We start from the raw sequence: 25,212 nt of genomic DNA, 5'->3' as shown, positions 1-25,212 counted from the left end.
GTTCTTAAATGATCTTCCTTGGATTTATAGCTTGCCGAACTTCTTTCTGGGCTCAGCTCCCCGTCTTTGACTTCATAGATTCTGATTCCAACCAGTTTTTCTTCCTTTGTTCAGGAGCCTCTGACCAGGGTTGCTACCAGTCGGCCATCTTCCCAGAATTCCTCAGTATCAATCTTTTACTAAAGATTCAGCATGCATCAAAAGTTAAAGGTACCTGTTTAGGTGTTCTTTAGTTATGACAAGTTATTATTCTTTCATGGATATCAGTATATACCTGATAGTAAATTCAGTCTGTTCTGGGGGTTCAGAAGGATTGTAACAAACAGCAGGCCCACTAGGGGGAGCACATACCTGATATTGGGTGTCATTATATATGCAAGTTTCCCCATGCTTTTCTGTACATTCATAATAATAAAACAGTAACACAGGTTTTATAGTCTGTCCAATTGGGTTACTTCTTGGATGCATTTTTCACAACTTTCATCATGTCTTACACCTAACATTAAATAATAAAAATATAAAAAGTCTAAACCAAAGAATTAGTCCCAAGCCACTGCTGCTCTAGCAGTTAATCTTCAAGCTTCTGCTGTGTATAGACCAGTCAGCTTCCAGTATGTGAACTGAGGCAGGGCTGTAGTCTGTTTTCTCAGGGTAAGGTGGTGGGGATGCTCCGCTTGGACTGTCTACTCTTTTTCATTTGCCAGTTTAATGTTATCTGTCTTCACTGCTGTAGGTGCAGACAGAATCACCAAGTAAGGGCCTTTCCACCAGAGTTTCAGTGGGCTTAGGTTCCAATTTTTAATTCACATCCCGTTACCTGGAGAATAGTGATGGAATGGGGGAGATAAACTAATAGGACATCTGTCATTCACTCATTTGGAAATCTTTTTCATTATTTACCTAATGATATAAGTTGTTTAGTAAGTTCCATTTCTCCCAGTTCTTTCTAGGTTTCTGGTAAATTTTCTAAAATGGAAGGGGATCTATGATATGTATTTCATAAGGCTAATATTCTATTCTTTTTGTAGGAGTACGTCTAATTTTAAACAATGCTAAAGGCTGGACTCGCTGAAGTTTAGGCTCTATGCATATTTTTCGCATAATAGTCTTTAATGTTCTATTCATTTTTTTCAATTTTTCCTGAACTTTGTGACCTATAGGCAGCATGTAGTTTCCAGTTAATTTTCGGTAGGCAGCAGTCTGTTGAAGACTGTCAGCTACAAAAACAGGTCCATTGTCAGAGCCTATGTAAAGAGGCAGGCCTACCTAGGAATGATTTCTTTAAGTAGAAAATGTGTATCTTCTTTGGCTTTTTCATTTTGAGTAGGAAAAGCTTCAACTCACCCTGAGTAAGTACATACAAATATGAGCAGATACTTATTTCTTCTGTTGGAGCCATTTCAGGAAAGTCCACTTGAATGTTCTCAAAGAGAACTTACACTTTGAGTAACTGGTGGCAAACTGGTTCTTACACTTACACTGGTTCTTACACAAGTTCTTACACTTTGAGTAACTGGTGGCAAACTGGGGACTTGTTTGGCATTGAATTGGCTACAGGTAACACACCTTTGATTTATTGTTTTTGCCAGGCTTGCTAGACGTTTATATAGAAATACTTTCCTAGTAGTTAGTTGTTCTAGGGTGAAGTATCCTAGGTGGATGGGCTTATACACAGCCCATCTATGTTCTGTGTTCTTCCATCTGGTAAATGCATCAATTTATCATCTAGATGCAAGCAAGCTCTTGCATCAACCATTCTAATTCTTTATTATATACTGGTATTACATTTGGGACTCAAAGTAATAGAGCTGTAAACACATAGATGATGGCTTGCCACTGCTAAGCATGCTTCAGCATCAGCTTTAGTATTTCTTAAAATAATATGTCTTTGACCCTTTTGGTGCTCTTTGCAAGGCATTAATGCCATCTTTCTAGATTTCTACACAGTCTTTAATAAGTTTAAAATTTCTTGGTGATATTTAATTTGTTTTCTGGCTGAGTTTAGTCCTTTTTCTTTATACAGTGCACTATGTACTATATACATGCAGGGTTAAAAAGGCATACTTTGAGTCAGTATAAATATTGACTTTCTTGTTATTTAAAGTAATAAATATTTACTTTATTCCACTGTCTTGGTAAGTGCTATAATCTTTGCTTTTTGGGCTGATGTCCCAGGCAGGAGTCCTTGGGCTTCTATTACTTCACTATAACTACTGCATATCTTGCCTTTCAGTGGCCAAAGGCATCTAGAAAACTACTACCATTTACAAATAGAATCTAATCAGGCTTTGTCCAAGGTTCATCTTATAAATCTGGGCGACTGGAGTAAACCTGCTTCATTACTTCTTGACAGTCATGTTTTAAAGAAACATCACTGACAGGATTGGAGGTAGCCAGATTGGGCATGTTACACATAGTAATTTTTAATCCAGGATTGTCACATAATAGACTTTGATATTTGGTAAGCCTGGCATCCGTTAACCAAGGATGTCCCTTAGAGTTTATTAAGGTAATTATAGCGTGAGGCACTGTCACTGTCAGGTTTCATCTTGAGGTTAGTTTATGTCCTTCTTGCATAAGTAGACCTTTGGCTGCTAAAGCTCTTAGACAAGGTGGCCAGCCTTTAGCTACTTCATCTAAATGCTTGGACAAGTATCCAACAGGGTTGAGCCTATGACTTCAGAGTTGTGTTAAAACTCCCACTGCTGCCTGTTCTCTCTCTGATACATATAAAATGAAAGGTTTAGTCAAGTCTGGGAGGCCAAGTACTGGAGCTGTCATAAGCTTTTAATGGATGGCTCAGAATGCTTGTTCCTAGGGGGGAGGCTCCTTATCACCCCCCTCTCCTTGTGGCTTCATACAAGGACTTAGCAAACAGCAAAATTTGGGATCCATAGGCAATAGAAGCCAGCTACCCTTAATAATTCTTGCAGTTGTTTCCTGGTCTTGGGAGCAGGCAGGTTACAGATCATGTTTTCTTTCTAGACCCAAGCGCCTCTGACTTGCTGTGGTGAATCCCAGGTGCTATACTTGTTGCTGGCATAACTGAGCCTTCTTTTTGGAGACTGTATAGCCGTGTTTTTTTAGGTGTTTCAACAACATATCAGTTCTTTCAGCACACCCTTTTCTAGTCTGATGGCCTAATGGTAAATCATCTACATATTATAGTAAAGTGCACTGCAGCTGCTATGCAGGAAAGCTTGACAGGTCTCTGGCTAGTGTCTCATGGATAAACCTTTCTTTGTCTTTGAGCATGGTTACAACTAACAATAGACATGATGTAAGAACCTGGAGATCAACAGTTTCTTTTTATTTTTAACTGGGAACTCAGAAAAAAGGGGAAAGGAAGGTTGTATACAAAGTCTAAGTTAAACTTTTCTAAAAGCCTGTGATGTTTAACTTAACCTTAAGAGTCTGTCAAAGCAGTGGGGTAGGGCAATTAAACTTAATCTCCCAATGGCAAAGAAGTTGTGGAATACATAGGGGATTGTAGTTTACTTTCTACTTCAGAGATAGAGATAGGAGAGGAAAACAGAGGTCCTAAAATTTAGGAAGAGCAGAGGAAATGGTTCTGGTATTATTAAAATCACTTTGCTTATGGGTAACAGAGAACGTTACCCTTACCCAAGGCTCAGTCATTCTGATGTGATGAAGTTGAGCTTATTCCGAGTATGGTGTCTGTCCATGTGAAGTAGTCTTAGAGAGTGTTCTGTGGTGTGGAGGATGCCAGCTTGGGGGTCGGGGCTGCTCCACCAGTTCCAGGCAGGAGCTCCACTCCCTGGTACATTTCTCACCAGAGATCCAGTTGACTGCGGAGGAAGCAGGGTGCAGTCTTAGTGTCTTCTTGCCTAAGCCTCTGGGGTATCTCTATCTCTGAAAACTTTCTATTAGCCACTATTTGAAAAGTTTATTTCTGCTACCAGGGCCTGCTGCTGGCCCCATCTCCTCTCTTCCTTCTCCCTTTCTCCATCTAGTTATCAAAGACCTTTAAGGTCAGGTTAGGAATTCCGCTTGTGGAGTTTATGCCAAATACCTGGGACCAACTGGGAGACAAAGTACATTGTTAGGATAGATTGTCTCTCCCTGATATGAAGATCTTCTCTTGGCTGTTTTGTTTCTTTATGATACACACCTGCGTGCACACACACACATACACAGTTGAAAGGCTTGGCTAGGTCAGAGAGGGCTAGTGCTGGGGCCACTTGCTTTTTTTTTTTTTAACTAAATGGCAGAGGTGGGAGAGGCTAGCTTCTACTTCTTTCTTATTGGCAGCTGGTGGACATTCGTTCTTCCTGTGGTCTTCTTCCCTGCAGATGGCACACTGGTCTATCTCTTGGGTGAAAATCTTATCATCTATGGCAGCCAGCGGATCCCTTTTCTTGCCACCTTCTTCCCTTCCTTCTCACCATTTCCTGCCTCCAGTGGGAGAGGAGGGAACTGGAGAGGGAGGTCACTAGCCCTGTTCCCCACCCAGCTATTTGTGGGGCCCCGAGGAAAGCCCCACCCTGCCTGCCCGGCCTGTCCATGTGTGCTGTGCCAGTCAAAGGGCACAAGGAGTTGCAGGTGAGTGGGGCGAGCAAGGTGCCTATCCTCAATCCTTGGTGCAGCTACTGCCAGACACTGACTACCTGCCGCCTTCCTCTCAGCCGTGGAGGGGGCTCCAACACCAATGTCAGCTGAGTTTTTACATATGTGAACTGGTCAGGGTGTCCAGGCCTACCAGCAACTATTTTCCATACTCTTTTTTTACCACACCTATACCCAGACTTCCCTCTGATGTCCTGCCCACTCTAAAGGATGGCCATTTTAGCTTATAAAGTGTTTTGTTTTGTTTTTTAACATCTTAGGGTTCATAGTAACTCTATAGTCCCCTATAAAACCTTTCTTAAAATTTTGAATCATCAACCCTAGGGAAGTTTCTTTAGGCTGTGGGGAACCCATTCTTGAGAAGCAGACAAACAAAGGGGGATTTGAAGATTTCTTGGGAACCCCCCTGGCTGTGCCTCTCCTGATCCCTGTTGTTCCCTTTTACAGAGGCTCCTGCCTCAAGGAAGGCAATTCCTTTTTGTCCTTTTTGCTCAGGCTTCCACCTCAAGGAAGCAGCCAATCTCCTTTTCCACTTTTAGAAGTGAACTTAATGGTTTGGCACACGTAGCACAGTGGTTATGGCCCCAGTCACATACATGGAGGGTGGTGGGTCGAACCCAGCCCGGGCCAGCTAAACAACTGCAACAAAAAAATAGCTGGGCATCAAAGTGAGCACCGGTAGTCCCAGTTACTCAGGAGACTGAGGCAAGAGAATTGCTTAAGCCCAAGAGTTTGAGGTTGCTGTGACACAACAGTACTCTACAGAGGATGACATAGTGAGACTCTGTCTCAAAAAAAAAAAAAAAAAAGAAGTGAACTTTACTAGTATTAGACCCTTTTTAAGGGGGTCTCCTTACCTAAGTCTTTCCTGGTGCAGCGCTTTCCTCCAGCTTCCCTGGTTCACTCCCTTCATTAGTTTCCCTTTTGGTGAGTTACCACCACCAGGAAGGACACAGCTCCTCCCTGTAACCAATACAGGAGTGCTCTTAAGGAATGGCATCAGTCAGGACACCAGGAAAACCCCATAGGGTGCTGTACTTGGCAAGGGCGCAAGGGGAAGTCCCCAGAATATCTCCTTGGAATCCTCCTGCTGGCTTCCCAGTCAGGGAACCAGAAGTGTTGCTGGACCAGTGAATGGAAATGAATAGACTCTCATCAAGGATTGTATGGCCCAGTCCACCAGGCCATCAGCCTTAAAGCACTGAGCACCTCCCGACTTGTTCCCACAAAGCCCTTTTATACAATTTTAGTTCAGTTTCAGTTACAGAGTTACAGTTATAGATGTTAGGTCATGGGAAGTTTTTAGATAGTAGGCAAAAAAATCATAACGAATTATTATATTTCTCAAGAAACCAGAGTGCTATTGTTTGTTACATAGTTTCTTTCAAGGTTATTTCTGCTTAGTGTTTCTTGTACGGATTTTTTTTTTTTTAGTTTTTGGAGGCTGTGTTCTGCAGATATCTGCTGCATTTTCAGGGCTACTCAAGAAGTGTACAGTTTATTTCTCCCTCCTGAGTTTCACTACAGTATAAGGCTGGGTCACTTTCAGTGGTGAGACTAATAGAAATAGGATGCTGGGGTTCAGGGAACATGCTTTCTATCACAACTCAGTGCTTCATTGATTTAGAATATTGGCATCATTACACTGTATCTTTTTTTTTTTTTTTTGCAGTTTTTGGCTGGGGCTAGGTTTGAACCTGCCACCTCTGGCATATGGGGCCAGCACCCTACTCCTTTGAGCCATAGGAGCCGCCCTACACTGTATCTTTTTTCCCCCCCCCCAGATGTGGATTGTGGGGTGAGGGGAGAGTGTGAGAGACAGAAAAATTTTGAAGATCTTTGAAAAGCTAGATGAATTTGGCAACATATTTGATAAGTTTCTTAAATATAATTTTTGAGAGTTTTTGCTGGTATAATTATGAGGAGAATAAGAGGATATACATGTAGTTGTCTAGGATAGTCTCTGTATATCTTAAAGTTAAGGAATCCTTATCAGAGGGGCATCTGTTTCCAGTTGAGAGAAAAGTATGAGATTTAATTTCCAAGTGGTTTACAGTATATGAGATCAAAAGAGTTCACATGTGTATCAAATATGTGTATATTTTTTTCTGTAAAGAGCCAGAGAGTAACTATTTTAAGCTTTGAAGCTCATATACAGTCTGTCGCATCTTCTTAATCATCTTTTTCCTCTTTATTTTTACAATCTTTAAAAAATATAAAGACCATCTTTAGTTTGCCGGCTGTACAAAAACAGACCATGGGCCATAGTTTGCCTATCCTGATAAAAAACAAGTAAATCCTCTGAGAAGTAGTTAAGATAAGCCCAGGATAGTTAGTAAAATAGGAAAAGGACTAGAGAAGCATCACTGGGAATTTTAACATTGCAATTTTAAAATTTCTCTTTATTTAATAATTATCGAATTAGTTTGCATTATATTGTTACCTAGGTTGGGTAAGATTTGAATTTTCTCTGAGGTTAATGTTGGTGGTTTGTAAGATGACTTGCCTAGTATATCTGGGACAACCATAAGAAATACTTTTGTAAAATTTTAGAGGGGGGAGGCAGGACTTCTAGTATAGCCAAGTGAGTTCACTCATCCATGACAATAATGAAAATACTCAGAAAATTATCAAAATCACCTTTTGTAAAACTTTGGAAATTAACCAAAGGTTTTATAGGGCTGTCCAGCATTTTTTTTTCTTTGCTACAAATTAGAAAATAAGAGTTACCTTGGGCCACACATTAAATACACAAACACTAACACACTAACAAAAACTGATGGGGGTGGGCGAAGCCCCATGCATGCTTTTTGTGATATCCCATGCTACAGATAAGCAAAACAGTCAGATAATTAGCATGTAGCCCACAGACTGCATGTAGAACATCTCTGGTTTACAACAGTATGAATAGCATTAATTCAAGGAAGGCTGGGGAATCTTTGTAAGAACAGCAAGGTTTGTGGTGTTTTAAGTTATTCTGTCCTCATTCCTCTGCCCTGTTCCATGGCACCCTTGAAAACAAGGAACTTCCCAGCCACCAGAGCGGACAGACTGTGTTTGTAGTTTCTCCAAAAGGTCCATACCATGAGCATTGTCATTATTTAACCTGTCTTGAAGCTCCACCAATAAGGTCTTGTGCATGGGGCATTAGCACAGTGACTCTAGAGGAGTCTCCTGGGCAATCTAGGAGCTCCTAGGTTAAGGTGACCAGATTTTAACATTGGTAAAGCCGGACACCATTGATGGGCATGGGGTGGGGGGGTGTTCTAAATTAAAAATTTGGTCTGTATGGAGCAACAAAAATTTTCATAGAACACAAAAATAGTATTGTAATATATATATTTTTAATTTCAACATAAGTACAATTTACAAACATAATACATTTAAAAAAATTATGTATAGGGCGGAGCCTGTGGCTCAAAGGAGTAGGGCGCTGGTCCACCTGCTGGTGACTTTGCCTAGGAGGGGAGTAGAGAGTTTACATTAGCCTTTTCATTTCCAAATAAAGTTACATTAACCGCTCCATTCCCAAATGGAGTTACATTAACCTTTCAGCAGCCAAAAACCGTATATTGCCTTCCCATTGTTCTGCCGTTACCTATTGTCATGCATTCTTTCCAAAAATTGGGACTTTTTAAAAACGCCACAGGATGCGGGACAAATTGTTAAAAATCGGGACTGTCCTGCCAAAAACGAGGCGTCTGGTCACCTTATCCTAGGTCTAAGAGTTCACAAAGAGCTTGCAAATGATGGGTCTTTCAAATGTTTTGTCAGGAAGTGATTGCCTGTATTTAACCATCTTCTGAAGAGAGAACGTGGTCTAGAGTGGCTCTGGTTGGCTGGAGTCTTTTCTGAAAGAATCTGGCTGAGCAGACTATATATTTACTTCTTTTTAAAACTATGCAAAGAAATAGAGACTGAGACAATAGAGAATAATACTGAAAAAAAATCACAAAAAGTTCAAGATAATCCATAATTTAATCACTCACAAATTTCCTACATGAAATGTTGAAACATTTCTAATCTCCTTCTTTGCTCATCAAGTTCTCCCTGTAGTGGTAAGCACTATTCACAATTTGCTTTATGGTCTGAATTTTTTTCTTATACTCATATAGGTGAAAGTAGGTGGCTATCTTGCTTTATGTGCTCTCTTTCTCAACATATAAAGGAATGCATTTGAAATACTTGTTGTAAAGGCATTTTATAAGAAGTCAGCTTTTAACAACTTTCTTTATTTTTCTTTTTCCAGCTGCCTTTGTGGGAATTTTGCACTGGTAAGATTTACTTTCTGTTGGAAATAAGTAAAAACATTTGGATTAATTTTCTATCACTGTTTGCAAACAGTAAAATAACTTTTGGCCATGTGTATAGAACATCTACATGTATACCCATTTATACATACTTTTTGACAAGCTTCATATGTAAAGCAGCATTCACAAAATAGATGTATTTGGTGAATTGTAACTTATGAATTAAAATATTTTTGTTTTAACAAAGAATTAAATATTGTATTTCTTTAAATATCTAGATGTATATTTCATCTAAAACACTTCCTTATTTTTTGGTAACTTTGTGTCATTAGTGACAAAAGCTTAGAAGTTTTATTAACACCTGCCAATTGGAATTCAGGTGGAAATGAAGATTCTCAGTGGTAACACAGAGTCTAATGTCCTGGAGCCTTTCCCTGTGCATGCCTATGCACATTATTTTACAAGCGTTCTATTTGTATAAGTCATGTATAAAATAATATTTAACTGTGGAATATTTTCATTTCCACCAGAGCTAAGGGATTTCTACCCTTGGGAAAAATGGGATCTGCCCCCATTCTGTTCTGTTGGGATAGTGCTGCTCTGGCCACTTAGTCTGCAGGGAGATTTTGGTGTTAGAACTAAGGCTGCAGTGGGTAGGAAACATTCAGCTTTGCCCTACATATAAAGAAGGGTTAATGGAAAACAGGTTTGATATGTGGAATTTTGTTTTATTTTTCAATCATACTGGAAAGCACTTACTACATAAATTAAGGATCGCATAATTGCTGACTATAACCAATTTTGCTCATCACATATGCTCCTTTTTTTTACTGCCTGCAGTTACAACACTAAAATATCTTCAAGTACCATCTTGTGTTCTTTGGCACATTAAAATTAATCCCTTATGTGGTATTACACTTACCTTAAAAAGCTTAAATCTAAAGGAATTTTATTTAAAATTATATTCTGAGTGCTTTTCAACATTTATAGATATTTCCCAAACCTGGTATATCAGGATCACCTGTGAAACTTAAAAAACAAATAAAAACCTGACTGTGATTTAGAGGCCTGCAGTGGTAGAAAGGGTGGAGAGATTCATAAGAATTTAAGCTATGTAATTAAGTTTAAAAACCAACAATTAAGGAATTTCAGGTGTGTGCTACACCAGACACTAAATGCCTAAAAACATAGCAGTTAGTAAGCAAATTACAAAATTCCTTCAATATTTATTATAAAAATTTATTTTGTCCTTTGTATGGTTTTCTTTTTTTGCTGATTTATAACTTAGTTATTTCAATACTGGTTTTGAAACCCATTCTTATTATAATATGAAACTTCATTTTTTTCCCCTAGGATACATTTAATAACACTTTTTGAAAATGATCGCCATTTTTCCCACCTCTCATCTTTGGAACGGGAGATGACTTTTCGCACTGAAATGGTTAGGTTCTTTCTTCTAATAAATTAATTTGTGGTTTAAGAATAGTAAGACTGTAAGGTAGGAGTCTATTCAGAATGGAAATGACCTTTTGGTGAACTGCACTATTTTCTAATACAATCTAGGTTTGTGATTTAAATAGAAAAGTGGTTGAGATTCTTTTTCTTTTGCTTATCTTGTTATCTCTCCCCCTTTCCTAATGCAGACTTTTAAAAATAATAAAGATCAATTATAATTGAAGAATGAAGGAGAACAAAGACAGCACTGAAGAAGGATACAGGGGTATCAAATATTATCAGAAATTGCTGTCTCTTTGGCTAGAGTCGCGAGATTCCATGTTTTACATGGCTCTTTTAAGTTTTTTCTTAGCTCTCTTTTGGTTTCAAGAAAATTTCCTTTAAGAGATAACTTTTGATATAATTTCCTAATTTTCTGGGTTTTGATACCTAGAAATAGATACCTACTAAATAGATACCTATTTAAATATAACTATTATCATAAAATTTATCATTTTAAACATTTTTAAGTATACAATTCAGTGCCTTTAAGTATGTTCAGATTGTGCAACCATCACCACTGTTCATCTCCAAAATGGTTTGCTATCCCAAATAAAAATTCTGTGTGCATTAAACACCTAACCCCCCCCCACTTGTCATGAATTTGCCTATTTTAGACACCATAGGCAGTGCTTTTTGATTTTTATCTCTATAGCCTCTGTAAAACTTTGACAGATACATTAACATTTGTGTGGTATTTGAATATTTTGAAGGTGTTATTTCCAAAGGGAAGATGTAAAATATATATTTTGTCTTTTTTTAGGGAACTTTCATATCTGAAGAGAAGGTATAAAATATTAAATAAAGGTTTTAGCTGTGGGAGAGTCTGGGCTTTGGTGACAGATCACTGGATACTGGTGGCAGTTCTGTACTTCATTGTATAATGCCCAGTCAGTTAGCCTCTCTGATTCTTAGTAATCTCATCTGCTACATAGAAATAATGCCAGCTTTACAGGGCTTTAGTGAAAATATAGGGAGATCATGACTGGGGACAGTACCAGGCACAAAGAAATAGTTGTTAATAAAACATTTATATATTTAATATTTCTCTGAATACAGACTTTTACATGTTAGTTGCCCTTTGTTTTAATGTCTTGTTATCCTCCTAAACAAAGGAAGATCCTTTATGAACTTAGATTTTACCAATCAAAACTATGAGGAAATGGCCTTTTAGACATCAGGTAAAATAGGTCTTAATTTAATGATTCCTAGTGTTGCTTAATCTATTGAGAATAAAGTAGTTGGATGAGGCAGGAATGGTTAGAGGTAATTTTTTATGTTTTGGGGGTGAACATATTATAAACAATGTGGGCCTTTATTGATTTTTAGGTTTTAGGAAAGAAAACAAATTGATGAGGGAAATGAGACACAATATGCTGCTGTTAAACAAAAAAATTCTAACTTATCAACACATTTGCTATCCTAATGAAGCCATTATTTCATAGCAGGAGTAGAACACTAAAAGAATCCCCTTTTCAGTACACAGGATTTGTGAACAATAATAGTTAGTTGTTCAAGCCAGTGGATAGAGCTGTTAAGTAAAACAAAAGCTGGAGTTCTATGCCTAAGATACTGATGATAATTATATGTTATTCCTTAAAGCTTGGGGGAAAGAAGTAATTTTATATATGCAAAGTTGTACAGAGGCATGAAGTCATTCCTGTTTATGATAGGATTCATCAGATGCCAGCCTTCAAGCATCTCATAATGTGGGGTAAAACCAGATTTGGTAAAATTAAAAGTATGCCATCCATGTATTTTAAGGCACCATTTGAAAAGCTCCTTAAAACATTTGATCATTCTTCCAGCTCTTTAGTTTGACAATTTTCAAATCTGTACAGAACTTGAAAGAGTATAGTGATAAACTGAAATACATGCTTTTCTGAATCCGAGCATGCAATAACAAGGAGTATTTAGGAACTTTTATTATGACCTTTTCCCTTTTTTCAGGAAAAAAATGTTCTAAAAGGAGTTGTAAGTATTAATAAACATTGATTGTCTTTTCTTAAAGGGGCTTTATTATTCCTACTTCAAGACCATTATTGAAGCACCTTCATTTTTGCAAGGACTATGGATGATTATGAATGACAGGCTCACTGAATATCCCCTTGTAATCAATACAGTTAAACGCTTCCATCTTTATCCAGAGGTGAGTGGTAATTTGAGACAAATACTATTTGTAGAGTGATCCTTTTTTATCAGATAAAAATAGTAAGCATAGGGCAGTGCCCATAGCTCAGTGGGTAGGGCACTGGCCACATACACCAACACTGGTGGGTTCAAACTTGGTCCAGGCCAGCTAATCAACCATGACAACTGCAACCAAAAAGTACCCAGGCGTTGTGGAGGGTGCCTGTAGTCCCAGCTACTTGGGAGGCTGAGGCAAGAGAACTGCATAAGCCCAAGAATTTGAGGTTACTGTGAGCTGTGATGCCATGGCACTCTACCCAGGGCAACATAGTGAGACTCTGTCTCAAAAAAAAAAAAAAAATAGAAATAGTAAGCATAATGATATTAACATAAAAGGAGGGGATCTTTCACGTTAATTGATTGTGTGTGTCCTTATCACTGAGCAGAGCATGCAATGTTCCTCTCTTAAGATTTAAAGACCTTAGAAACTGTGCTTACATGAACTAGTATGGAAATAACAACCAGGGTTGTAGACAAGCCAAATGGAATCCCAAGAGTCATGGAAGTGCTAAATGGGGGTTGGTCTTTGGATACTTTGCAGTGGTGGGTATGATGATTACTTGATAGAACAGTGAAAGTGATGAGCAGGATAGTGACGTTGGAGTTACATTAGTCAAGTAAGACTTATTTAATCATGTAGCTAGAAATCTAGAATATCTTCTAATATGCAGTCTAAAAAGGAATGGCTTTAATAGTAGTCTGTCAATTCTAGAAATTTAAACAACAAAAATATTAGTAAACTTAGTTTGTGAACTCTTAAATGTTAAATTTGACATCATAGTAAAATACTACTTTGGGGTTAAAAGTTCTTTCAGAAGCCAGAATGTTAATTAAAATCATTGCTTTTTAGTCCTTTGTCTACATTTTTAAAGCTTTTAAAAATTATTTTCTTCATTTTGTTTAAAATTTAAAATTATAGACTTTTAGAGAATAATATTCGCTTGTTATGACCAACCATCTAGAATAAAGAAATGTTAATCTTTTATCATTTTTGCATCAGCCTTTTAAAAATAACTAAATATCCTACAGTTAAAATCACCTATGTTCTGTTTCCAGTCCAATTTGCCCATCACCTTCTTTCTGCAAGTATTCTTATTGTAAACTTGTGTGTATCCATCCAATCTATTGTTTTATGTGTTTTAAGTCCATGTAAATGATCTCATACTGAATGTGTCACTTTATAACTATTTTGTCATTGTTGTAGTTTTGAAGTCTATATATGTATGTACATTTATTTCTTTAATATTAACTATTTTTATGAATTCCAAAATTTATTTATATATTTTCCTATTTTTGGATGTTAAATTATTTCCAGTTTTTCTATTATAAGGAGTTATAAATTGTACATTCTTGTATGAACTTTCTACTGTCTATATGAAGATGTTCTCTAGGCTGTGTAACTAGAAATAGAACTGTTGCGTTGTAGAATATGTGCTTTGTTAGTTTTACCAGATATTGCTAAATTGCTCTCTGAAGCACTCATACTGCTGTCAAGGAGAATTTTCCTCATATCCTTATTAGATTTTGAATCACCAGACCTTATAATTTTTATTCCTATGATAGCTGTGATATGGTTTTTGTTTTAATTTGTATTTTCCTTCTTTTTTTTTGAGACAGAGTCTCACTTTGTTGCCCTTGGTAGAGTACTGGGGCGTCATAGTTCACAGCAACCTCAAACTCTTAGGCTCAAGTGATTCTCTTGCCTCAGCTTTCCAAGTAACTGGGACTACAGGTACCCACCACAATACCTGGCTATTTTTAGAGATGTGGTCTTGCTCTGGCTCATGCTGATCTCAAACCTGTGAGCTCAGGCAATCCACCCATCTCGGCCTCCCAGAGTGCTAGGATTACAGGTGTGAGCCACATGTGGAGTTAAACATATTCTCATGTTTAAGAGGCATTTGAATTTGTTTTATGACTAACTTGTAATAAATATTCATCACCTATTTGGTGATAGCTTTCTTATTGGTTTGTTGGCATAATTAATATATTTTGTATGGTAATCCTTAGTAATATTTGATGAGCATATCTTACTCTAACTTCTTTCACTTTAGTCAGCTTTGTTGAGGTACAACTTACATGCAATAAAATGTACAGGTTTTAAGCATATAGGTCTGTGAGTTTTGGCAAATATATGAAACTATGTAATTATCGCTGCAATGGAGTTACAAAACATTTCCATAATGCCAAAAAGTTTGTATGTGCTCTTTTGTGGTAACTATTTTTCCCCATGAATTATCTTGGCACATTTTTTGAAAAATTAGCTATATTGTGTGTGTATTCATTTCTGTACTCTCTACTATTCTATTGATCTATATGTCTACACTCAAGACCACACTGTCTTGATTAGCTTTATAAGTGAATCTTGACTTTGTTTTTCCTTTTACAAATTGCATTTCTATGTAAATGTTAGAATCAGCTTGTTAATTTCTTCAAAAAAACTTCCTGGAATTTTGATTGGAATTATGTTGGATTTATACATGTTATGTGGATAGAATTGACATCTTAACAGTATTGAATATTTCAGTCCTTGATCATGGTATAGATTTTCATTTTGTTGATTATTTTTAATTTGTCACAACAATGTTTTTTAAAATTTTCTAAATGGTATTATTTAAACATTTTTTGTTGCTTTTGTATGGAAGTGTAGTTGATTTTGAATATTGAGTTTGTACCTGCAACTTGATGAAGTAATTTGGTAGTTCCAGTAGCTTTCTTGTAGAATCCTTTGCATTTTTATTTGTATAATACATGATAATATACTCTGAATAAAAGCTGTTCTACTTTTTACCTCCAATATTTAAAAATTTTTAAATAACTTTGTTTATGCATAATTGACATACCGTAGCTGGTCACAAATAATTTGTACATTAGGATAAGTTCTGGCACATGCCCCTACCTACAAAACTATCACAATAGCCAACACAGTCACACCCGTCACTCAGGAGTTTCCCTGAGCTCCTTCCTGTTCCACTCTGCCCACATCTCATCCCTAGGGGAACCACCGATTTTCTTCGTCACTTTGGTTAGTTTACATTTTCTAGAACTTTTATTTAAATAGAATCATAGAATTGTTCTGTGCCCTGGTCTTAATTTATGGTGACTGAGTGATGACTCAAAAGAGGTCATGAGAGAAGAATTTATGACTGACGTTTCCCTGCATTTCCATGCCATGCAGGGCCACAGGAGAAATTCCTGGTGGTCAGGTAGGAGCAGGCTTGGCCAATGCCATTATTGGGGTTTCTATGGGAAAGGCAAAGCAAGATAGAGTAAAAAAAAAAATCATAAATCAGAAGACAACAGAGAAACTGGGAGAAAACGTTTGTTAATATGTATATAATAATGAAAAGGGCAGCATGCACACATGAGAGAAAACCTCAATTAAATTCAAGAAGGGGAGAAGGGAGGGATTTTGGTAAGTTACCACCTAATGGGAACAAAGTACAGGTATATGGCAGACTTCCTAGGTGAAGGTCACAACTACGGTTGGAACTTTACAAACACAAACAACATAACCTAATCATATATACTCTCATTTTAATCCAAAATAAATAAACTTTTAAAAAGAAAGTGCTAATAAACTTAACACATAAAGAACTCTTAATCTTTTATAAAGCTTCTGGAAGCTTCAGATTTTAGTTTGGAGATAAAGAGAGCTGGAAAGATAACATTCCCATTATAAAACAAAACAGAAAGCTGGACAAACTGCAAGCTAATACTTTTTCTTTAATTTCTTAGAAAACTGAAGTCAGAGGTCAAACAACTAACCTAAAATTTGGAACAGGATAGATTTCTACAGAGAAAAGTAGGCACTGAGCATTTGATGGACTGAGATAGATGCCATTGAATACCGTGAAAACCAATAGGAAGATTACCCTAGAAATTTTTGACAAACTGATGAAGGCTCAATGTGGGCTGTGAGATGTGAAGTCAGTGGTCTCTCTTGGGGAAGACTGGAGGAAAATCCAGAGTAAGCCTCCTCTGTGGTCCCAGCTAAGGAAGGAGAACAGCAGCCACTGCTTATACTTCAGTCAGACCCAAGTCTCCAATCTCTCTTAAGTAAAAAAGGCTATGATCTATAGGGAGGAGGATATCAAATCCATTGCTTGAGGACATTGGTGGATGCCCAGTGCAGCTGTGAATGAGAACAGGCAGGAAGATAATATCTTTGTTTAACTGTTTTCCTGGAGAAGGAGCAGGGACACTTACGAAACTTTCATCCCCAACATCCAAGTTCATAGAACCTGCCTGAGGCATGACTAGAATATCAGTAAACTTTCATCTTCCTGCCACATTAACAAGTCTTGAGTAAAAATCACAGGAGAGTTTGGAGGGACAGTTTATTTTAGGGAAGCAGCACAAAGATATAACTCCAAACCAACCTCAAAATGAGGTACTATTAGAGGACCTGGAAATCTCTAATGTCCACAGCAACAACAAATGCCAGCTCTGGTAATCACAGTGACCACAAACTTTAAATCCTGATTAAATCAGCACAAACCTGGCACACTAAAGACCTAGCAATAGCAATAGGATAGGAAAGCAATATTTTCTAGCTTAAAAATACTGATTTCTGTATCTCACTGTTCTATACAACATGTCTCACTTTCAACAAAAAGTTGTAAGATATACCAGAAGGTAAGAAAAAACAGAGTCTGAAGAGACAAAGTAATCATCAACCAACCTTAAATAACACAAGGATATTGGAAAAACCAAACAATATAAAATAATTATTATTTTAAAGGCTCAAATGAAAAAGATAGGTGATATGCAAGATCAGATAGATAATTTTAACAGAGAGAGGGACACTATATGAAAGAATCAAGGAGAAATGCTGGAACTAAACACAGTGGCAAATGAAAAATGCCATAGGACACAGTAGAAGAAATTATTAGTGAGCTTGATGATAGATCATTAGAAATTAACCAAACTAAAATAGAAAGAGAGAAAAGAATGGAGGAAAAAGACAGAACAAGCATCTAAGAGTTGTGACATAATATCAAACATTCTAACAGATGCATAATTAGAATTCTAGTAAGGGAAGAAAGAAAGGATGGGGATGAAGAAATATTTAAAGAATAAGTGAATAAGAATTCTCTAAAATTAATGACAGATACCAAACCACAGATGCAAGAAGCTTGGAGAACATCAAGAATGATACATACCAAACTCACGAATTAATGGGTATGCAAAATACGCATTTACAAACCTAGAGACAAGTGGAAAACACATACGACAATATGAGACAGACTTGTACAAAGTCTAAAAGGTTTGCTGTCTAACTTCTTATCTATCTTGCTGACTTCTGAGCTGGAGGAATGAATATATTATGGATGTAAAGTGGGTTTCCTTGGCAGCATCAAAGCCTTAATTTGAGCTTATAGAACAAGACCAACCAGCAGAGTTGTATTTCTTCAGCTATAATCAGCTTCCCAAGTATGTGTATAAACACTGAGAAAGTTTAATTATGTCCAAATAACTTTCTATTGGATGTACAGAGCCAAAAATTATTGCTCCCAGCGTTCCAACAACAGCAGCAGCAACAACAAAAGCCAGACAATATGCAAATTTCCAGTTTTCCTGAAGCTCTTCAGGGAGCTGAGACCACAGGGAAATCAGCTGACACAAAATTAAAGGAAAGAAAGCGCCTACAAGAACAGAGACAGTATTTGATTATGTGGGTCAGATGCCATTACACACAAAAGTGGACAGTTGGCTCAAGTTATTCACCACTGATAAATGCCTAGTGTATATTAGCAAGGGAATTTATAATCACTTGAAGATTTTTTTTCACAGATCTTACAGAGTACTGACCAAACAAGATTAGCAAGAGTCCTAAAAAATCATCTTCCATGGCAACCCCTGGGAGAACAACAGACGCTTCCTAGGGAAAGACACAAAACCGTCCTGCACCATTCTCCCTTGTGTCTCCTATGAGCCTTAAACTTATCTCTCAGAGCTTTAAACTTCTAATGTAAGGGGGGACGATAGTAAGCACTTCCACCCTTACATTACTGATACAAAAATAGGCTGTATGTCCTGATTTGTATAATTGATGTTAATTCTTTTTTAAACCTTTGGTAGATAGACATCTCCAGTGAAAATATTTGGGCCTTACTTTTGCAACTCTGCATCCTTGATGCCTATGTCATATCTTCAGTTTTCTCAAAATCTCTCTTTTTTCATTCTTAGCTAATGACCTTGTTTCCTACTACAATTTTTCTGTGCCCATCTATATCCTACGGCTGTATCCTTGGTGCCTATAGAGTAGATTCAATATAATAGTTGTTGAATGAATGAAGCTATGCTAATTTCCTCATGGTACATACATCCTAGGTCAGGCGTCCTCAAACTATGGCCCACGGGCCACATGCAGCCCACCTAGGACATTTATCCGGCCTGCTGGGTGTTTTTGCCGCCACTGCCTGTCCTGCTTAGCAGCCAACTTGTCCAACGGTCTGAAGGATAGTGAACTGGCCGCCTGTTTAAAAAGTTTGAGGACCCCTGTCCTAGGTAGTCAATAGATATAACTTAAATACAGCCATTATTAGATTTCTCTGAGTGGCCTTCATTATTGTGTTTTTTGTGCCATTGTGAGAATGTCAGAGCTTGAATTAGAGCAATGAACATTACATTTCTTGTAAAATTTGGCAAGAGTCAAATTGAAATCAGGAACATGTTAGTCTGAATTTATGGCGATAATGTCATGAAGAAAATGGCAGTGTACATATGGATGAAATGCTTTTCTGAGGGGAGAGAAGGTGTCACTGATGAAGAGAGGTCAGTGTAGCCCGTAAGGAGCAGAGCTGATGAAAACATTGCAAAACTTCTTTAAATTATACATCACAACCATCAGCCAACTGTGAGAAGCATAGCAGACCAAGTAAACATCAGTAGAGAAACATGAAAATCTTAACTGAAAATCTTGGCATGAAAAAAGTGTGACTCTTGCATGACAGCTGTACACCAGCTCACATGACACTGTCTGTGAGGGAGTTTTTTAGTCAGTCAACAAATAACTGAATTGGAACACCCTCCCTACTTAACTCATCTGTTCTCAATGACTTTTCTTTACCCAGAGATAAAGGAAATATTATAAGGATGACATTCAGGACATTAAGGGCAATCTGATAACAGCTCTGATGGTCATTCCAGAAAGACAATTACAAAATTGCTTTCAAAGGTAGTGTCAGTGCATAGCTTTACAATGGGAGTACTTCAAAGGTGACTGTGGTGATACACAGCAATTAGGCAGGTGTGTAGCACTTTTTATAGGATGAGTTTGTGAGCTTAATTGTTAGACCTCATACATCTGATAAAAGGATAACATCTAGAATCTATGAAGAACTCAAATCAGCAAGATGAAATTAAGAATCCCATAAAAAGAGGGCAAAAAACAAACAGAAGTTTTCAAAAGTAGACAAACAAATGGTCAACAAACATAAGAAACAATGCTCATTGGCATTAATCATCAGGGAAATACAATTAAAACCACAGTGAGTTATCACCTTACTCCTATTAGAATGTTTTTTATTTTTTTATTTTTTTTTATTATTTTTTTTTTCAAGTGACAAAAAAGGGACTTTATTGATCAGCGAATCCACTCTTTCTCAAAGGTCCAAAACAACAGATGTCAGCATGGATGCAGAGAGAAAGGAATACTTATACACTTTTGGTGTGACTGCAAATTAGTACATCTGTGAAAAACAGCATGGAGATTTCTCAAGGCACTTAAAGTCAACCCATCATTCAATCCAATGATCCCACCACTGGACTCTGGCTATCTACCCAAAGAAAAAGAAGTCATTTTATTAAAGAGACACATGCACTTGAATGTTTATTGTAGAACAGAACAATTCACAGTTGCAAAGATGTGGCATCAACCCAAGTACCTGTCAATTCATAAGTGGATTAACAAAATGTGGTACATGTACACCATGGCATATTAGCCATAAAAAAGGATAAATTAGGGCAGTGCCTGTGGCTCAAAGGAGTAGGGTGCTGGCCTCAGATGCCAGAGGTGGCAGGTTCAAACCCAAACCTGGCCAAAAAAAAAAAAAAACCTGCAAAAAAAAAAAAAGGATAAATTAATGTTTTTTGCAGCAATTTGGATGGAACTGGAGACCATTATCCTAAGTGAAGTATCTAACGAATGGAAAACAAAAACCACATATACTGTCTAATAAATTGGAACTAAGTGATGGGCACACATGTGCACAAAAATAAAACTCATTGGAAGTCAAGTGGGCAGAGGAGTAGTAAAAAGTACAAACCTAATGGTGGGGGGCAGCTGTGGCTCAGTGGGTAGGGCGCTGGCCCCATATACCGAGAGTGGTGGATTCAAACCTGGCCCAGGCCAAACTGCAACAAAAATATAGCCAGGCATTGTGGTGGGCACCTGTAGTCCTAGCTACTCTGGAGGCTGAGGCAAGAGAATCACCTAAGCTCAGGAGTTGCAGGTTGCTGTGAGCTGTGATGCAACGGCACTCTACCAAGGGTGATAAAGTGAGACTCTGTCTCTAAGAAAAAAAAAACCTACCTAATGGGTACAATAAACACTGTACAGGTGATGGACACCCGTGATCCAAGCATTATAAAAACTAGCCACAAAACAAAAACATTTGTACCCCCTTAATATTTTGAAATAATACAAAAAAAGAAAAAAATCCCCTCAAACACACAACAAATAGCTGAGAATAGATAATTTATAACAAACAGAAAGTGCTTACCTTATTCGTGGCTGGGATGTCCAAGATGAAAGGTCCCAGCAGTTCTTGTTGTCTGGTGAGTAATACTCACTGCTTCTAAGATGGCACCATGGTACTGCACTTTCAAAGGCCAGAAACACTGTGTCATCACGTGCAGAAGGGCACGGTGTCCTTTCATGAGGCATCCTCATGGCCTAATCACCTCTAACGGGCCCGACTGTTAATAACTACCTCCTTGACCATTAAGTTTCAGCACCTAAAATTTAAAGGGGACACATTCAAGTCATCGCAGTGCCCATTTGTATTTTTGGATGGCCATCCTGTTTGACTCTAAATCAGAAAACGAGGCAATGTTTTTCTCTCTACCTTTCAGAGTCATCATATGTTTGCCTTATTTGTAATTTAGAGGGGTTTTAGTTGTACTTTAATGAATAATTAGGAAAAGTAAAGTACATTTACTCCATCTTCCCCAAAGAAAACATTTGCATTGCTTCAATATTTGTATAATCTATTCTTTTCTAATTTTCCATGTGATTTCTTATTTGGTCCATTGGGTATTTAGAATTGTGTTTCATTTCCAAGTGCTCAGAAGTCTCCCAGATTTATTTCTGGTTTTGATTTCTCTAAGGTTTTTAAAAAAATATAATTTGTGGTATTAATAATTGTGTAGACCTAAGATCAAAGAAGCAGTTTTTGCACCCAAATTCTGTGTATTCGCACTCTTCTAAAGTACGCTTGTTTTTGTTTTCTGTAATGATTATCTCTGTAACTCTGTATAAATACAAAAATCAAAGAAAAACATATTCTCGTATTGTTAACTTTAGTTAATGTTGATTAAGTAACATGAGGATGTTGCTTACTGTACAAGATGAGAATTTAGCTTCATTTCTCCCAGTGTTTGATGACTATTATTATTTTTTGAATTTTTTGATCTTTAAATTTTATAATAAAGTTCTTGATCCATTAGCTAGCTTTCTTTCTGTCTGTCTGTCTGTCTTTCTTCTTTTTGACATATTAGTTTTCAACAGTATGGTCACTGAGGCCTTAGCTATTTGATTTCTTTTTACTTGTTTAGCCATTTTCAACTACTTCTTTGACATAATAAAAAGTAATTATGATAATGTAGCTGAGTTGTCTTTAAAACTTGATAGCATTATATATGACAGGCAACAAGGAGTTGTTCTCAGTCTTTTTACAGTACAGATAATAAAATTGACAAGATCTGCCTAGATTTATTGTCAATCCTGTATAGTACTTACGTGTTTAATTTTATGTTCATACTTTTTGTGTTCAAAAGGAGATTAATTTCTTGCATAAAGCTAAAAATGTAAGCTTAGCAATATATTTTGAAAAGGTAAAAGTGTTTCATGATTACTGTATGCCTGTACTGTGTATAATATTATATGAGCTCTTACCGCACCTCTGTCTTGCAAAATAGTAATTATAAAACTCATTTGAGAGATCTGACAATTGAGGTTCAGAGTTGAAGGATTCCTTGAGGCCGTACACATTATAATTTGCAGAGTCAGGATTTGAGTTCAATTCTGAGTTCAAAGCCATGCCTCTTCTACTAAATAAAGCTGCATCCCCGATAGGAATATAAGTCTATATTTAGCAATACATTTAATCCGGTAATTTTTTGTGTACATATGATAAATTCATAAGAATAGAAACTATAGATTTTGGCAGAATGATAGTTTTTTTAAATAAAGTGATAAAATAATAAATCTACACTTACTGGACATGGAAAATTTTTATAATTTTTACATTACATTAACATCTATAATATCACATTATGTATTATCAAGTGACTCTAGGTATGTATTTTATATGTCTAGGGGGAATGGCCAGAAGTATGACCATCAAAATCCTAAGAGTGATTAGCTCTAAGTCAGTGGTTCTCAACCTTCCTAATGCCATGATCCTTTAATACAGTTCCTGTGGGTCATAACCCACAGGTTGAGAACAGTACATTAATGCAATCATGGGGTACAGTGTGGTGTTTTCTTTTTTTTTTTATTGAATGGTACTATGTACATTAATGCACTTCTGGGGTACAGTGTGAGATTTTCACATGCAATCTGAAATACTTCCTTCAAACTGGTCAACACAGCCTTCATGTCATTTTCTCAGTTATTGTTTTAAAACGTTCACATTCTACTCTTAGAAAGATTAACTTGTACCCCTGTAAGATAAACCTCAGAAGTGATCTCTCCAATCCCCCTCCCTCCACCCATTCCACCCTCCCTTCTCCCTTCCCCCTCCCTGTCCCCCCCCCCATATTCTTAGGCTATTTGGTTATAGCTTTCATATAAAAGGTCTAAATTAGTTTCATAATAGGGGTGTATACATTGGATACTTTTTCCTCCATTCTTGTGATACTTTACTCAGAAGAACATTCTCCAGCTCCATCCATGTGAACATGAAGGATGTAAAGTCTCTATCCTTCTTAATGGCTGCATAGTATTCCATGGCGTACATATACCACAGTTTGTTGATCCATTCATGGATCGATGGGCACTTGGGCTTCTTCCATGTAGTGTGGTGTTTTCATATACAATTTGAAATATTTTCATCAAACTGGTTAACATAGCCTTCATGTCATTTTCCTAGTTATTGTGTTAAGACATTTATATTCTACTTTCAGAAAGATTCACTTGTACCCTTGTAAGATAAACTACAAAGGTTATCCCTTCAATCACCCTCCCTCTGCCCATTCCCCCCCCTCCCCCCCCATATTCTTAGGCTATAATTAGGTTATAGCTTTCATATGAAAGCTATAACTTAGTTTCATAATAGGATTGTGTACATTGGATACTTTTTCTTCTATTCTTGTGATACTTTGCTAAGAAGAACATTTTCCAGCTCTATCCATGTAAACATGAAGGAGGTAAAGTCTCCATCTTTCTTTATGGCTGCATAGTATTACATGGTGTACATACATTACATGGACCACCGTTTATTGATCCATTAGTGAGTCGATGGGCACTTGGGCTTCTTCCATGACCTGGCAATTATGAATTGGGCTGCAGTAAACATTCTGATATAAATATCTTTGTTGTAATGTGATTTTTGGTCTTCTGGATATATACCTAATAAAGGAATTGCAGGATCAAATGGCAAGTTAATTTTTAGTTCTCTAAGTGTTCTCCAGACTTTCCAAAGGGAACGTATTAGTTTGCATTCCCACCAGCAGTGTAGAAGTGTTCCCTTTTCTCCACATCCACGTCAGCATCTCTGCTTTAGGAATTTTGTGATGTGGGCTAATCTTACTGGAGTTAGGGAATATCTCAAAGTAGTTTTGATTTGCATTTCTCTAACGATTAAGGATGGTGAGCATTTTTTCATATATCTATAGGCCATATGCCTATCTTCTTTAGTGAAATTCCTCTTTAAATCCTTTGCCCACCCTGAGATGGGGTCACTTATTTTTTCTTGCTAATACATTTGAGTTCTGTATGGATTCTGGTTATTAAACCTTTGTCAGAGACATAACCTGCAAAAATCTTCTCCCATTCTGAGGGCTATCTGCTTTCTTTACTTACTATGTTCTTGGCTGTGCAGAAGCTTTAGTTTCATCAGGTCCCAATAGCGTATTTTTGATGTCCTTAATTGCCTGGGGAGTCCTTCTCATAAAATTTTCACCCAGGTCGATTTCTTCAAGTGTTTTCCCTATACTTTCTTCTAGTATTTTTATGGTTTCATGTCTTAAGTTTAAATCTTTAATCCAGTGAGAATCTATCTTAGTTAATGGTGAAGTTTAAATCTTTTAAAGTTTAAATCTTTAATCCAGTGAAATCTATCTTAGTTAATGTGGGTCCAGTTTCAGGTTGCCAGCCAGTTCGCCCAGCACCATTTGTTAAATAGGGAATCTTTTCCCCATTTAATGTTTTTAATTGGCTTGTCAAAGATCAGGTAATGGTAGGTAGCTGGATTCATCTGTTGGCTCTCTATTCTGTTTCATACATCTACCTCTCTGTTTT

At 37.1% G+C, this 25,212-nt stretch overlaps 1 protein-coding gene across 2 annotated transcripts in view; it reads left to right on the top strand.

The window, feature by feature from the left end:
* Positions 1–25,212, top strand: part of LOC100966452 (probable C-mannosyltransferase DPY19L2) — a 164,702-nt gene that overhangs the window by 17,425 nt on the left and 122,065 nt on the right. For both annotated transcript variants that reach the window (XM_003788579.2, XM_023512443.1), the window contains 3 exons: positions 8,837–8,861; positions 10,191–10,278; positions 12,343–12,480. In XM_003788579.2, the coding sequence (XP_003788627.1) occupies positions 8,837–8,861; positions 10,191–10,278; positions 12,343–12,480 (251 nt within the window). The remainder of the gene's footprint in view (positions 1–8,836; positions 8,862–10,190; positions 10,279–12,342; positions 12,481–25,212) is intronic.

The sequence above is a fragment of the Otolemur garnettii genome, unplaced genomic scaffold, assembly GCF_000181295.1.
Source record: "Otolemur garnettii isolate 467f Iridium unplaced genomic scaffold, OtoGar3 scaffold00028, whole genome shotgun sequence".
NCBI classification, from domain to species: domain Eukaryota; kingdom Metazoa; phylum Chordata; class Mammalia; order Primates; family Galagidae; genus Otolemur; species Otolemur garnettii.
The sequence above is the reverse complement of the archived record's forward strand: the minus strand, read 5'-3'. Positions and strand labels throughout refer to the sequence as shown.